Source organism: Cebus imitator, unplaced genomic scaffold, assembly GCF_001604975.1.
Source record: "Cebus imitator isolate Cc_AM_T3 unplaced genomic scaffold, Cebus_imitator-1.0 Scaffold515, whole genome shotgun sequence".
NCBI classification, from domain to species: domain Eukaryota; kingdom Metazoa; phylum Chordata; class Mammalia; order Primates; family Cebidae; genus Cebus; species Cebus imitator.
The window spans coordinates 1352915-1369610 of NW_016107830.1; the positions used below are offsets into that span (position 1 = coordinate 1352915).

General features: G+C 33.9%; 1 protein-coding gene across 3 annotated transcripts in view; it reads right to left on the minus strand.

The window, feature by feature from the left end:
- The window catches only part of TTC37 (tetratricopeptide repeat domain 37), a 95241-nt gene that overhangs the window by 58029 nt on the left and 20516 nt on the right, over positions 1–16696 (minus strand). For all 3 annotated transcript variants that reach the window (XM_017514100.2, XM_017514101.2, XM_037733307.1), the window contains exons 5-12: positions 15623–15714; positions 15157–15232; positions 14853–14993; positions 11006–11104; positions 10781–10889; positions 3923–4063; positions 2875–2976; positions 1904–2043 (exon numbers count right to left, since the gene is read on the minus strand). In XM_017514100.2, the coding sequence (XP_017369589.1) occupies positions 1904–2043; positions 2875–2976; positions 3923–4063; positions 10781–10889; positions 11006–11104; positions 14853–14993; positions 15157–15232; positions 15623–15714 (900 nt within the window). The remainder of the gene's footprint in view (positions 1–1903; positions 2044–2874; positions 2977–3922; positions 4064–10780; positions 10890–11005; positions 11105–14852; positions 14994–15156; positions 15233–15622; positions 15715–16696) is intronic.

The window sequence follows — 16696 nt, forward strand, 5'->3', positions numbered from 1 at the left end:
CAATTTTTAAAATCAAAATCCAAATAAGATATATACATTTCCACTGACTAATATGCCTTAAGTCTCTTTTAATAAGATCCCCCTCCTTCTCTTTTTTTTCTTCCTTAAAATTTAACTGTTGAAAAATATGGTCTATTTGTCACAGTTTCTCAGAGTCTGGATTTTGCAAAATGTATTCTCAAGGTGTTTAATATGTTCCTCAGTTCCCTGTATTTCCAGTATATTAGTAGTTGGGTTTAGAAGCTTGATCTGATTCAGGTTTGAAGATTCCCAAGGATACTTCAGGTATACTTGCACTTGGTTGGGTCTGACTGTCTTTTGTTTTGAGATAGAGTCTCACTTCAACACCCAGGCTAGAGTGCAATGGCATGATCTTGATTCACTGCAACCTCTGCTTCCTGGCTTCAAGCGATTCTCTTGCCTCAGCCTCCCAAGTGGCTGGGATTAAAGGTGTGCACCACCAGGCCTGACTAATGTTTTACATTTTTAGTAGAGAATGGGGCTTCACCATATTGACCAGGCTGGTCTCAAACTCCAGACCTCAACTGATCCACCCACCTCGGCCTCCCAAAGTGTTGGGATTAGAGGTTTGAGCCACTGTGCCTGGCCTGATTTGTTTTTCTTTTTGTGATGGTAGCAACCATTAACCTTTGATGCCTAGATCTATTAATTCATTGGGGATTCCAAAATGGCAATTTTCTGTCATCTTCTCTTATTAAATGGAATACTTCAACAAAAACAAATTTCTCCTACCCTCATGATTTCACTATCCCGAGGAGTAATTCAGACAGAAAAGGCAGGATAAATGCCTTTATTCTTCACAGTTGGGTTCTTGGCACTCCTCCCAAAGATTTGCTTTCTTGAGGACAATTGATGATTTTTTGTTTTCTGTTTCATCATGAACACATAGCTTTAACAGATTTGACAATCCGATGTATTTCAACATAGCACATCAGCTAGTACGCTCTTTAGCTAGTAAGAATCTCTTCATGCAGCTCTTGAGCCCTTTTGCAGTCGGAGCCCTTTTATAGTTTCTTGCTTTCTAGCATGACAAGGTGTTCTCAGCTCATCTTGTACATTTTCTATCTCAGACCTGGACTCTGATAAAGTAGCAGAGTCCAAAAACTTTTCATTTTGTTTTTTTGTGAAAACATTATTTGAAAAACCTTTATAAAACATTCACACAAAACAAATGACTGGCAGGATGGCAAAAGGAAAACAAGAAAATATTAATTCTTGAAGGATGCTGACAATGGTTCTGATTTAAAAAAACATTATTATATACAAAGCCCTGTGAAATATACAAAACTAAACTTATTTGAAAAACTCAATTTTAATTTTAGACCAGTAGTAGTCTTTAACTGACAAAAATCTTTAGGGCACAATGTTAAAATTCATAATTTAACAGTTATGTTTTTTTTTTTTCAGTATGGAATTTCAAATTGCTTGAACCCCAAAAATAAAGAAATTGATTTCATTATGAAATATCAATCTTTTTTTGAAAGAAGCAAATAAACAACATTCTCTACCATCAAGCTAATAGTGTTCTTAATTATTCTTGTCAAATCTGCAGAACATCTCCTGGAGGAAAACATTTAGAATCTCAAATTAATAATAATCAAGTAGTAATAACCTAAGAGGGCAAAAGGAAGAAAGGAGAATAAATTCTAGAACTAAAGAAAGAAACAGTCTTATATCATGAGTACTGTAAGTCCTTAATCAAAAGGCAAACAAATAAAATTAGAAGTTCCCAAATATATGAATGACTTACAAAAGTGCAGATGTGGTGAATTCATACCTCTAACTCAAAATCTGTATAAGTAAATATTTGTGGTAGGCAGAGAAGGGTTGTTGCCTGGTTATTGGAAACTAACCAAAGTTGAAGAAAACTTGATAAGACTACCTGATCGAGAGTACAAATTGCTTCCTCTGAAGATTCATAATCTGAAAGTTTAATCAAAGCCTCTGCTTTCAAACGAAGACAAAGATTCCTCTGGTAAAGACTGCCACCAGACGCACCATGATTATCTATGATCTTCAGAGCTGAGAAAATTAAAGGTATCCAAATGAAGACAGGCATATCACTTCAGTTTTTTTTTTCCTTTTTAAAGGATGACATATAATAAATTGCAGATACAATAAGCATAAATTTTCAAAACAATATACATCAAGAATAACTCAAAGCTAAATTAAATTCTTCCCTGAATTCCTTATGGAAAGACCTGAATTTAAAACAGAACATATCTGAATTTAAAACCTCTAACTTCACACAATATATAATGAAACTGAACATCCTTAAAAAAACGCCAATGGCTATCTATATCTGCTAAACAATAAAGGTTAGCCCATAACCAAAGCACCTGTAACAAATACAAGAAATTAAGAATACTGGAAGGGGAAAGAAGCTGAATTAGAATGGACCAAGGTGAACTATTTCTCAGTCACAGAGGGCCAGCTGTCAGGTGGGTCAGAAACAGTGAACCACTTTCATGATTTCCTATCCCCACCCCTCACCCTGTCACATTCAGATATGCTCTAAGATGCCTAAGGTTTCCCCTCTCTGTATCAGGGAAATTAAGAACACATGTGTCTTGGACACACCAGAAACTTCCTTATTACAAAGGCAGAGGACCCAAGCCTAAACTGACTATGTCAATATTTCAAATGCAGGAAAATTTTGCTAAATATTCATTGTCAGTTTAAAAACAAATACACTAGTAGACATGCATGCAGACTTTTATTTAACCTCAGTGAAATTAAAATTAGCATTTTAAAATACAAAATATAGCATTTTGGTTTTTAAAATCACTATCTTTGTCCTTTAAAATAAAAACAAATTAGGTTATATGTCAATCCAAAAAGTATCAAAAATACCTTGACTGCATGAAAGAATAGCTTCTTTAGGTCTATGTATTTTGACTTGGGCTTCTGCCAGATGAAACCATCCAGTTGTGCAGAGAGGGCTTTCCTTTAATCCTAAAAGGATAAAGACAATCACATTCTGAGACTACATAGATGAACGGCACCACCGCCTACTCTCCAAATCAGATTCCTCCCCTCTTCATCTCTCATATTAGCTACAAAGTCACACTGATTCTCTGTCCCAATTAATTCCCCTCCATACATTTTTCTCCATCTCTACCAATACCACTTCAGTTCAGACCTCCACCACCTTTATCCCAAATCACTCCAAGTGCCTGGCATCCACCCCAATGCATTCTCTACACTGTAGCCAGAATATTTCTAAAAATACAAATCAGATTATAAAATTCCCTGCTAAAAATCTTTTACTGATTGCCCAGTGTTGTTAGGATAATGTGCAAACTCCTTACCAAGGTTTTGCTAGGTCCCTCTACAATCTCACTTCTTGTCGCCCTACAATCTCACTTCTTGTCCCCCTTGTACCCACATTTCATTCTCAAACCCCTGTCAACCTGCAATTCTCTGAAGAACAATTTTCCTCTTATCTCAGGCTATTTCACAGATTCATCTCTGCCTAAAATGTTCCTCTTACTCCCTTCATCCACCTACCTGGCTTGTATTTGCCATTCAGATCTACAATTTGAATGTAGGTTCTTCCAGAAACATCATACCTAATAAGATTAAGTTAAAGCCTAGGTTCCTAAGGCATATACATCTACATATCTGTCTATCTTTCTATTTATTTATCTAAACATATAGATATCCCTATTTTACAAATTAAAACACTGACACACAGAAAGTTTAATTAACTTTTCTGAGGTCTTAAAATTAGTGATTAGCAGAGTCAGAATTCAAATCCAGGCAGAGTCCAAGGTATGCAGGTACATTTTTTTCCCTTCCACCTTAGATATACATTCCTTAAAGGAAAGCTCAAAGATAAATGCCTACTGACTGAATAATAATTATACTTCATGTTACATGCCATACACTGTACATTTACCTTCTGTTAGGTTCCTAACAGCATCTTCATACTTTTTGTCTTGTAATGCTTTAATGCCTAAGCCAATGAGGCCTGGACCACTTTTTGAATCCATTTCTACTAATCTACAACAATACTGCTGTCCCTCATCAGTAAGATTTCCTGGAATTAAAAGAAATGGTTATTAGTATACATATATCAAGTTTCTAAATGCCAAAACCCATAATCTTAAATCTCAAAAGCTGCCTTTATATTCTTACACATCCTTTACCACATGCTGATTCCAGAAATTCAAAACTTAAATAGACCAGCAAATGCAGAAACTATTAACATTTCATTTAAGAAATTATGCTTTTTCATCTTCTTAAATATTGGAAGTAGAAACCACTTTAGAATTTCAGAGAAGAAACTTGCTACTTGCCAGCAGACTAAGCCACATAACCTACTGCTTGCCAGCTGTAACAATTTTGGTTGTTAAATGCAGGAGCCCTTGTCAAAGTAGAGTATCTTTCTCTTACTGGGCAACCATGCACTGCTAGAGGCATTGCAGTCAGATCCAATGGACTCTTCCAGCATCCAAGGATCACAAGATGGGCAGGTTACTCATCAGGACACTGCACAAAGACTTAGTCACATTCCTCTTAAGTCTACAAGTTCACCAGCATATTTCCACGTTTTTCTAAAACTATCTTTTTCTATATAAGTGAATCATGACACTTATGAAATAGTCATCCAATGCCTACATTTATTTTATTTCAAATTTATTTTGGTAAAAGTTTAGAAAACATTATATATTTTGTAACATTTCCATTTTCTCCAATCTCAATCCAAGAAAATCATAAAAACAAACAAACAATGGTAATTTCTGTTTTTAGAATAAATGGTGAATAGCATTCACAACTTTAATAAAGTCATTTAATCACTTAGGAGAATTCTTAAAAAGACAGATTTCAAGCAGTAAATACGGGAAACAAAAATAACTCCTGAAATAAAGACCCAATGCTTTAACAACTACATAACACATAATAAGCCCAAACCACATGTAGAACCACTGTTTCAGTCACAGATGTCAAAGGTAAATTATTTGCATAATTCCATTTAGCTCATATACTTCAAATTTTTGAAAACCATTTGCACACCAATGTATAATCCATTAGTAATATGTTATATACCGATTCAGAAATCCAAGTTATCACCAAAAATTAAAAAAAATTTCATAATGGCTAAAGAGTTAAAACTTCAGTACTCTTTGGTAAAAATGAAAACAAATTGGAAGAAATACTACTTTGATTAGTAAGCCAGTAAAAAAGACACAGTCTGCTACTATTATGCTTCTAGGCATGAACTTCCTGTCAATATGTTCTCACCACTGCTTCCATAAATATGAATTCCAAAATTAGATATGTCTACTTCCCTACATCCTATATCCTCCCAAGCAAACTAGTGGCTTTTCCCCTTTTGATCCAGTGGTATTGTCTAAAATAGACACTGTCTAAACTATCAGAATCACTTGGAAGACTTGTGAAAACACAGTCTGCTGAACCCTATCCCTGAAGTTTATGGTTCAGTAGGTCTGGTTAAGATCTAAGAATTTCTTTTTCTAAGAAATTACCAGGTGATGCTGATGCTACTGGTCCAGGGATCATACTTAAAGACCACAGGTCTACAATATTTGTTAATACCATACACCACCTTTATTGTTAGTCTTATAACATGGATATTCTGCCTTTATTCCCTCTGTGGCTAAATAGTAACCTCTGGAGAGTAGAGACCAGCATGGTATCCGAGATACATGGTAGATGTTCATGAAATTTTGTGATAATCCTTTAGAAATACTATCATAAATTGATGTTTAAAAAGCCTTAGTCTGTTCATAGGTAACAGCTGAAAATTACTATAAAAAATTAAATATCTTCACCATCCTAATAAAAAAGCTACCAAATTCTTACCTTTTGTCTCTACTCATCTGAGTCTAAACATTCTTCCTCCATAGACACATAATTTATGACAGACTACCTTGACTACATAAACTGCCTGTATTACAGGAAATATACCTTGGATGAAAATAGGAAAAAAAAAATCATGCATCTTTCCAATGATCATCCATAGTTAGGGTACCTTAAACAACACACAGGTAAACGAAGTGTGGGTTGGTACATGAAAACAGTTTCCAAAATGCCAAAAGGCTGAGATGAACATAAACAACTTTTAAAACAAGAAAACCTCCTAACATATTCACTTTGCTAAAGCCTGGGGGCATAACAATAAAAACAAAATAAGATCTGGGGAGACCATGCTCATGTTTGGCCCTGGGTAACAATTCTTTGCATATGATCAAGTGGCACTGAGAGGAATTTTCTATAGTGTTCCCAAAACTAGCAACAGTAATAACAAAACTAATGATCCTTGTATTAAGAAATAAAGAATATTTCAGCTTCAACTCCCAATCCTTCTCTTCTTCATACTTACTCTTGTTGAGAATGCTGGCTAAGCAAATACCTCGGTGGAGGACAAAAACAGAGGAAATAGATTTCATTGCTTTTGAACAGAAAATCATGTACTTATCTGCTCTTTTTAACATTTAAAGGATTCTAAGGTTCCAGATTTAACAACTTTAAAACAGTCAGACAGTATTATTTTTATTTCTCAAAAAAGCAAGCCAAATTTGGGGCTGATGAAGGCTAAAATTCCAAGGGTAGAGGGTATTCTGAAAAGGTCCATGTTGGATGCTAAGCAATAACTACGCAATTCTGTTTCTTAAAGTTTACTACAAAAACACTGTCAATTTAATAAAAAAAAAATTCATTTCTGACATCCCAAAGAAACTGATCAATACTATCTAATTTTTCTTTTAAATAAACCTAGCTTGAAAGAGGAAGAAAAAAAAATGTACAATTTGATGGCATTCATATCCTTATTTTCACCTGGATTTTCTAATAGTTTTAAAGCACAAAATCTGAAAGCAGCTCTTTTCTGCTTGAATTTGAAAAACCAAGCTTTCTTATCCTCCCCCATTGCAGCAACAAAGCAAAATAAGATAAATAAAAAAGGTCATTTAGCATTAAAACACATTTCAACAGATGACAACTGTGAAAGCCATTCACTATTTGCTATATGAAGGTTTAAAAACTGAGTCATTTTGAAAATGAATATTCAATTCTCAACAGGCAAAGCAGGCAAAGGAGAATGAAATATATTTGTCTTCTGTGGAAGACAACCCAGTGATTAACTGCTGTGAAGTGGCAAATTGTTCAGTCATTGAAGTACTTTGTAGGAGAGTGGCTCAGACTTCAAAGACCTTACAGATTCTCAGAAGTTCTTCATATACTGAAAGTTTGGTTTAGAGGATCAATAAAAAGAAATAAACAAATAATTAGTCATAGCTTCCTACTGTCCTGCATTAACTATTGAACTTCCACCCAAAGAATACTACTTTACCTTGAAATGTACCTAAACCTAAATTGCTCAATTCCACAAATTCCTGCAACCAACAATTCAGAATGGAAAGAACACTTCCCTGGTTTTACTACACATATACAGTCCTTTTTTGCCGTAATATAGACCTTCTTTCCTTTCCATTCTGCACAATACCAATCTAGAACCTTATTCAAAAATAATCTTTTTCATTTAAACCAAGACACTTTCGAATCATCAGTATAATTCCTTCACTATGTCTTCATGAGAGTACTTTGTCAACTGCTGAATTTATGTCCAAAACTCTGTAGACTATTTGTTGATCCTATTTTTTCTATCATTTTGTAGGCTTTTTGGAATATAATAACAAGTCTACATTATAAGTACGTTTATGCTTCTTGAGAAAGCATTCTGTAAGCCCTCAGAAAGAAATTTCAAGATATTCAGTGTCACTTGGCATGTGAGTAAGCCAAGACTGAGAGAATGGTGCAAACCATAAATAGCCGACCAAAAAACAGAGAGAAAAGAGTGAATACCAGCCAATAATTTTTCAATAGCAACAGTAACAGCAGAATAGGGGAAAAGAATTGACACCGGGGCCATATGATAAAGAAAATCAGCCTACTTATCTTTGGGACATACTGAGTCTTATATTAAAATTGGAAGAAACTGGGTGATTTTGGAACTAAGCTTCCTGTCAGAGAAAAAGAAAATCACAAGGCTTCATAAGTAAGCTCCTTGTGCTTGGTGTACCTCATCCTCCTTGGCCTCAATGCAACACTCATAATGTTAACTAACTAACCTACTAACTCTTTCTTCTTAAAACACTCCTGCCAGGAAGCTATTGCAGTTCTTCTCCCTCCCCTCTAAAAACTTACTAACCCCTCTGCAGGCTTCGTTTTCTCATCCTACTACTCCCTAATGCAGTTAGCCGAGTTCACTTTCCTTTGTGTAACTGCTAATCACTTTTTTCTATTCTTGCCCCATCACTGTAATCTAAGCTCTAATTCAATCACTTTCATTTTAAAAAAAATAGCCTTATCATAATCATAAACTTAGTTGGCTCAATTTGTCAAGACAGACCATCATAATCTGTTCTGAAATGCTCTTTCCCTGTCTTCTGTGCTGCTTCTCCTCAGAGCCCACCTTCTTCTCTGACCTCACCCCTTCTCCTTCCTCCCTTCCTCTTTTTCATCTCTTTCCCTCCAAGCCAGCCAGCATTGCTCACAGCACAGTTCTCAGCATTTTTCCTTTTAGTCCTCCTCTCATGGCAACCATTCCACTTCCTTTTCACCTACAGGCAAATGATTTTAAAACCATATGTCTAGCCTTAGCATTGATCTCTCATCTGCAAACCACTGATGGGCATTTCCCATTGACTGTCCCATTAACATCTCCTCTTAGTAACCTACATTTCATACAAATTATCATGCCATATTAGGCCAACTTTTCAGGAGAGGTGAAAGTTAAAATTGATTTTTCTCTCCCTTTACCTCTAAGAAATAACTTCCATTTTTTTCACTCATCTGTTCCTTTCTATTATCACTGTCATACTCCTAGTTCATTCAATCCTAGTATCACTATGTCTACTCGAACTAGTCCACCTTCTATACAGTCTGTCCTACACACCACGTTAGTTTAAAACTTTATACTCCACTCACACGAGACAGAAAATTAACAAGGATATCCAGGACTTGAACTCGGACCCGGAACAAGTAAACTTAATAAACATTTATAGAACTCTCCACCCCAAATCCACAAAACATACATTCTTATCCGTACCACATCACACCTACTCTAAAAGTGACTACATAATTGGAAGTAAATCACTCCTCAGTAATTGCATAGCATTTCACAGGTTTAAATGAAATATTGGTTGGCTTCTTGTTTGTTATTTTCCTTCCCTATTCCTTTCTGTCTCCATTGTTAAGCACAATTATTGGCATAAAAGAGGTTTTCAATACCCATTTTTAGACTGCATTCTAGCCTGGGCAATAAAGCAAGACTCCCGTTCTCTCTCCCTCTTTCTCTTCCTCTTTTTCTCTTTCATTCTTTTATTTCTTTCTTTCTCTCTTTCTTTTCTTTTTCTTTTTTCAAAAAAAAAAAAAAAAAAAAGACTTTATACTCCACTCACTATACTTTTTACTTTCTCTTTCTTCTTATAGTAGTAAAAGGTACTCTCCTAAGTCTATCTTTGACATAGTTGAAGTAAGGCAAAGGGCATCTGCTTGTCACCAAAAAATCCAGAGCTGAAGGTAACAGAGCTAAAGGTAACACCAGGGGAAAAAAAAAGTAAAAGAGAGCTTAAAAGGAGAGTTAAAGTGAGGAGAACTGAGATAGGTGCAATGGTCATTTTCTCCCAAGGAGTTTTCCTTCACAGTTATCTCTAGCAGTAGTTTCCAACCCTTTTTTTTTTTTTACTATGACACATGTGAAGGTCATTCACACAAAAAGCAGTCTCATGTATATACTTATTTACCAACAAAGTGAAAAAAATTAAATGGATTAGTAAAGCTCTGCAATAACTGACAATCACTACCACACTGTTGTATGTACTAATATTTTTATTTCATTTTTAGTTCAGTGACTAACTTCTGTGAATTTGTTCACCTCAAGGCATAAAATTAGGATTATTAAAAAAAAAAAAATCTGACAAACACAGACACTGACAAAAAAGGAAGGAGGCTGGTGGGAAAAGCCAATATAGCCAACCTCTTATAAACTGGTAGAGTACCAGCCCTATATAGAACATATCCACAGCTACAGATTTGCCAACTCCCGCAAGCTAATTGTCACCACGTCCCTCTTCTCCCCAGAGAAAGTACATGAAGATGCAAGAGCATGAAGTATACACAGAGATAAATTCTCCCACTTGAAGATGCTCTATTTCATTAAAAAACTAGATAATTCAGGAATTTAATTACTTTATAATATTACAGTATTCATAACACTGTCCTTATCACATAACATCAACACTGAGGCAGCTAAACTTTCCAAAAATCCTTTTTGTGATATTCATAGCTCTGTGTAATATAGACTGACCTATTTAGCCAAAATATTATTTATTTTAGTTCTTTCTTCCACTATAGCAAGCAAACCAATTTTACCATTCCTAAAAAATGCACATAGCTCCACATCTCTGCTCATGCCAGCTGGAGTATGTTTCCCCACTCCTGCTTATCTAGTATCTAAAAAATTCAAGACCCCTTCCAATTCCCAGCATCAAAAAGATTTCACTGATCAATAATAAATCTGGAAATTCATAATTCTTCTGTATTACTGTACTTTCCTATATTTATTAGTCTCTTCATGTACACAAAGACTACACGTTGTACTTCGTTTTATGTCCAGAAACACAGAAAGAACACCCTAAACATGGTAGGCACTGAAACATTTTTTGATTAATAATATCACTCATACAATCATATACCTCTAAGACACACCCTATAATAAGGAAGAAATTACCTGATTCAATTAAATGCAAACAAAGCACTTCTAATGGATACTGTACAGTAGGATAGATGCTTATCATTCCTTCACAGGCCTTCTTCAATCTAGCAGTCTCATGAGGAAACTTGAAAATATAAAAGAAAAATACACTATATTCTAATAGTCGTAAAACATAGTTGTGAACACTTTCTTAATTAGAAATACATACATGTCACATTACAGATTTAAAAATCAACTTACTTTGGATAAACTCTGAATGAAATGCCTATAAAGTATTTGGTGATCTTCACTAGGAATCTGATCTGATAATCCCAGTGCATTCTCAAAAGCAGTTAAAAGCTGAAACAAATAAAAAAGCTATCATCGATATCATACTTAAATGACAAATGATTAAATGTATAAGACCCTCTTACACGAACTACACCTTCAATTAGCTGCAAATGTATTCTCCAGTCTGACCCTGACAACTTCAATGAGGAAAGAATGTATATGTAAGTTTTGGAATGCATTCTAACTCCAACTGGACAGCAAACTGTACTGAACTGGTAAGTAACAACTATACATTAATACCATTAACTTAACAAAACACGCTTGCAAGTACTTGCTGTCTTCTACAAAGCATTCCACCAGAGAATAGTTCTATATGCTAGTATAGCTACTACTGCTCACATATCATTTTTAAAACATCTCTTCTGAAATCACTAGCACATTCTTTGAAATATCTTCAATGATAGCAAATCTTCAACCTTTAAAAAATATTTATAAAATCATGTGATACTTTTGGTAAAAGAAAAGCAGAGATATGACTGAACCGTAATGAAATCACTTCTCTTATGCAGTTTTAACTGACTTTAAAGAACATTCCATCACTTCTTTTTTGCAGTACTGACTCTGAAGAACATTCCAACACTTTTCTTATGCAGTATTATCTGACTTTGAAGGCCAAGAGGCCTTCTAAATATGTCTTGAATAAGAACAGCAATACTAGAATCCAAGGCAAATGGTATAAAGCCCTTCATACCACACATTTGGCTACATGTTCTGCATTTTTAAAATGAATACTATGACTTAATACCAAAAATCCGTATCTCAAATTTTGCTTGGAAAGTATGGTATAAAGTCTACATAAATAAGTAAAATGTTACTGCCCTGATAAAGTTAATAATCTTACAAATAAGGAAACATAGCTCAAAATGGTCTACCACAGATTTTTAAAAACAGTAATAAAATTATTCCAAATGAAAAATCTGTGATACATTTTTTTCTAAATACTCAGTATTCAAGGTAACAATAAATCCTCCATCCTTTATCTATTATTAACAGCTAGAAATCAATTCTTAAAATCATAAGTATAATTAATTCTCTCTCATGGAAGAGGGTAGGAAAGACAATTCAAAAAGTCATTTTACTTATTTTGGAATGTGTTTGGTATTCTGGTAACCAACCCTATTTTAAGGAAAATAATGAAGTTATTTTATGGTATTACATAATTTAAGAGAAACCAGTAAATTACCTAATTTTGTCACTGTTCTTTTTTTCCACAACTGAGTCTGTGCACAGATAAATCATGTTATCTCACACACACACACACACACACACACACACACAAAAAAAAAAAAAAAAAAAATCTTATTCTCACATTTTTATCCCCAGCTCTTAGGACCCTGCCTGACACATAGTAGGTAGTCAAGAAATATTTGCTGAATAAACAAATTAATGAATAAACAAATGAACAGATTTACAAAGAAATGAACTTCCTATCCTACACAGAGCCTGTATTTGTGACTGCTCAATTTTTTCCACGACCAAATCTATGCACACATAAATCACATTATCACACAAAAAGCAGAAATCTTATTCTCACATTTTTATCTGCAGCACTTAGGACACTGCCTGACACACAACAGGTAGTCAATAAATACTTTCTGAATAAAGGAACAAATTAATGAGTGAACAAACAAACACATATACAAAGAAATGAACTTCCTATCCTATATAGAGCCTATATTTATTTATTTAAAAATTCTACTCAATTTAACAAGTGTACATTGAGTAGCTATTTACTATAATAAGAAATTAAACTGACCTTTAAACTTACAAATAAAAAAAAAGGATATATTTTCCAAAGTGCTTCAAAACCAATTTATTTTTTTAGTCTTTCAAAAAAATCTTTTCAATTACTTTAAAATCTGCACAATATAAGACTTTTTTTCAGGTGTAAATACTCTAAATACAAAATATAAATACTCTAAACAGTGGAATTGTTAAACGTCAAAGTAATTCAGTACTCTTAGTTCAGAAGTATAAAGGAACACACCTTTAAAGGTACAACTTTTTAGACACCATAGCAGTTGTTTCCTTTTTTATAGTGATTAAGTTACTGATTTATCGAGGATTCTTACCAACACAAGAGAATGAAATTCTGATACACTGAGTACAAATTCCATACTATCCAGACTCCATATGAGACTACAGGCCAATAATTCTGACTTTATCTAAAAGAGCCTCTATGAATTTAAAATTGTACATTTACAGAATACCTAGTCTAACATACGGTCTTTCCTTTTTTGAGCATCCATTGAATTATCATTGAATGTCCTATTTCCAATGTAATTCGTGGACTACTATCCAGAATCTACAAGGAACTCAAAAAATTAGCAAGAAAAAAACCCAACAATCCCATTAAAAAGTGGGCTAAGGACATGAATAGGCAATTCTCAAAAGAAGATATACAAATGGCTGACAAACATATGAAAAAATGCTCAACATCACTAATGATTAGGAGAATGCAAACCAAAACCACAGTGTGATACACCTAACTCCTCCAAGAATGGCCATAATGAAAAAATTAAAAAACAATAGATGTTGGTGCAGATATGACAAAAAGGAAACACTTCTACACTGCTGGTGGGAGTATAAACTAGTACAACTATTGAAAACAGTGTGGAGACTCCTTAAAGAACTAAAAGTAGGCAGGGCGTGGTAGCTTATGCCTGTAATCCCAGCACTTTGGGAGGCTGAAGTGGACAGATCACTTGAGGTCAGGACTTCAAGACCAGCACAGCTAACATGGTGAAACTCTGTCTCTACTAAAAATACGACAATTAGCCAGGCATTGTGGCACATGTCTGTAATCCTAGCTACTTGTGAGGCTGAGGCAGGAGAGCTGCTTAAACCTAGGAGGCAGAGGTTGCAGTGAGCCGAGATCGTGCCACTGCATGCCAGCCTGGGCAACATAGTGAGACACTCCTTTAAAAAAAAAAAAAGAACTAAAAGTAGAACACCATTTGATCCAGCAATCCCTCTACTGGGTATCTACCCATAGGAAAAGAAGTCATTATACAAAAAAGATACTTGCACATGCATGTGTATAGCAGCACAATCACAACTGTGAAAATACAGAATCAGGACAAATGCCCATCAATCAATGAGTGGATAAAGAAATTGTGATAAACACACATACACACACACACACACAAAATGGAACAGTAATCAGCCATAAAAAGGAATGAATTAATGGCATTCACAGCAACCTGGATGAAACTGGAGACTATCATTCTAAGTGAAGTAACTGAGAAACGAAAAACCAAACATCGTATGTTCTCACTCATAAGCCAACATACAACAAGAACATTGTATGTTCTCACTGTAAGCTAGGAGAACACAAAGGCATAATAATAATACAATGGACTTTGAGGACCCAAGGAAAAAGGTGGGACGAGGATGAGGGATAAAAGACTGTAAACTGGGTTCAGTGTACACTGCTCAGGTGATGGGTGCACCAAAATCTCACAAATCACTACTAAAGAACTTACTCATGTAATCAAATACTACTTGTTCCCAAAAAACCTAAAAAAAAAATTTTTAACTCAATAAAAAGAAACAACCCCAATAAAAAATGAGCCAAGATACGAACAGACACTTCACCAAAGAAAATATACAGATGCAAATAAACACATGAAAAGACACTCAACATTATTAGGGAAGTAGAAATTAAAATGACAATAATCAATTATGTTTCCATTTTCTAAATTCAATTAGATGATCAACTTTCAAAAACAAACTTGAGGAATAAATGAGTCAATACCAATTGCTGGGTTTCATTATTCTGGTCCTCTGTACTTTCAGCCAGGAACTGCGTCAACTTTCTCCATAGTTGATGAAGTTCTTGGTTGTCTGCGCCTTCTTCCTGCCGTGTCTTTATCAACTTGTGCCATGTTCGTGCCACCTATTAAAGAAGGAGATTTTCAATGATTATTTTGTCCAAAATATAAAAATGTCAAAATGTATGATCTGCAAATAAAAATATTTTTAATCTGTTAATACATAAAAATAGCAAAAGCATAGAATCCCATCTATTATTAAAAGAAGAGAGAAAATCATTCACCAACCTCTAGGTGTTTCTTTTCTTGGTAATATAGATCCACTAGTTTCTTGCAGACATCACACCACTTCTGTTTGTCAACACTTAGAAGAAAACAAAACACACACACACACAAAAGGATTTTGAATCTGATTAATAAAAATAACCAAGGACTTAAAACACTAAAATTTAAGTATTCCATTAACAATTTCAGGTACAATTTTAGATTAGAACATATCTTCTTTCATACTACAGTAAAATTTTCTAAAATGAGCTCCTCATAAAAAACAGGTTTAAGAAATATTGTCTTTCATTAAATTGTCTGAAAATAATACTAGAGTTCTAAAATTAGTCTTTTTACTAATAATGTTTTGATTCTATTTCAATCACAAATAATTCTGTAACAAATGTATGAATACTTCTATATGAATTTTAATCAGTTTATTAAAATTTCAGCTTTGAAAGAAACTGGACTTTCCTCATACATTTTTTACCTTTCATAAAGATCCAGGAGCTTTTGGTAAACACCAAGTAAGTCATCCTTAGCATTTATGTGATTACATTTCTCATACAAGTTTGCCAACCCCTAAAAGAAGAAGTAGTCGTGATTATTCTTTTTCCTAAAGCATTTGCTGTTCTCACATTCATTTATTTTGCTAAATAATATGATAAACTATAAAGATTATTCATGAAAAAAGATTATTATAATTTACAAATGAAATGATATGTCTGGGATTTGCCCCTAAATATAAAAACTGGATGTTGGAGGACACAGGTAAATTGAATATTGTTGAGTCTGCATGACAGGAATAAAGGGGTTCGTTATACCATTCCCTTTTCTTTTGAAAATTCATTTTAAGTGTTTCACAATAATAAACACTTTTAATAGCTATTTTACAATCTTACCATCTAAAAGTACTATGTGACACTTTCTTTTTTTAATTTCAGCATATATTTTAAACTATTTTATTAATATATCATTGACATATAAAATTGTATATTTTTAAAAAATGTAACTTGATGTTTTGATATATGTATACATTGTGAAATAACCAACATAGTCAAGCTAACTAGCATAACCATTCTACAGTTACCATTGGTGGAGGGGTTGTTGTGAAAATTTAATTTTAAAATTTATGTGACATTACCTTTATGATATGATCAAAAAAAAATCAAGTAGTCTGTGAAAATTGTCATTTTTGCTTCAAAGAAGGAGTAGGTATCCTAAACCACTCAGTATACTATAAAAGCAGCTATTTCTCTAAATGTGTTACCAGATATCCTCAAGTTCTTATTAATCAGTCTCAAAGGTGTGATTGAGATACCAAAGTTATTAAATATGAAGAAATTGGAGAATCTAAAAAAAAAAAAAAAAAAAAGAATTTAACCTTCACTCAAAAATAGAAACATTAACATTTTTATATTATTTTATTTTTAGGAAACATTAAAAAACATATTTCCTCAGTAAGCATAAAGAATAACATTGTGGATAAGTCTTTTGCATGCGTATGTAACTAAGGTAGAGATTGATATTTGAGTGCTCACATTTAGAAATCATCCATTAGGCA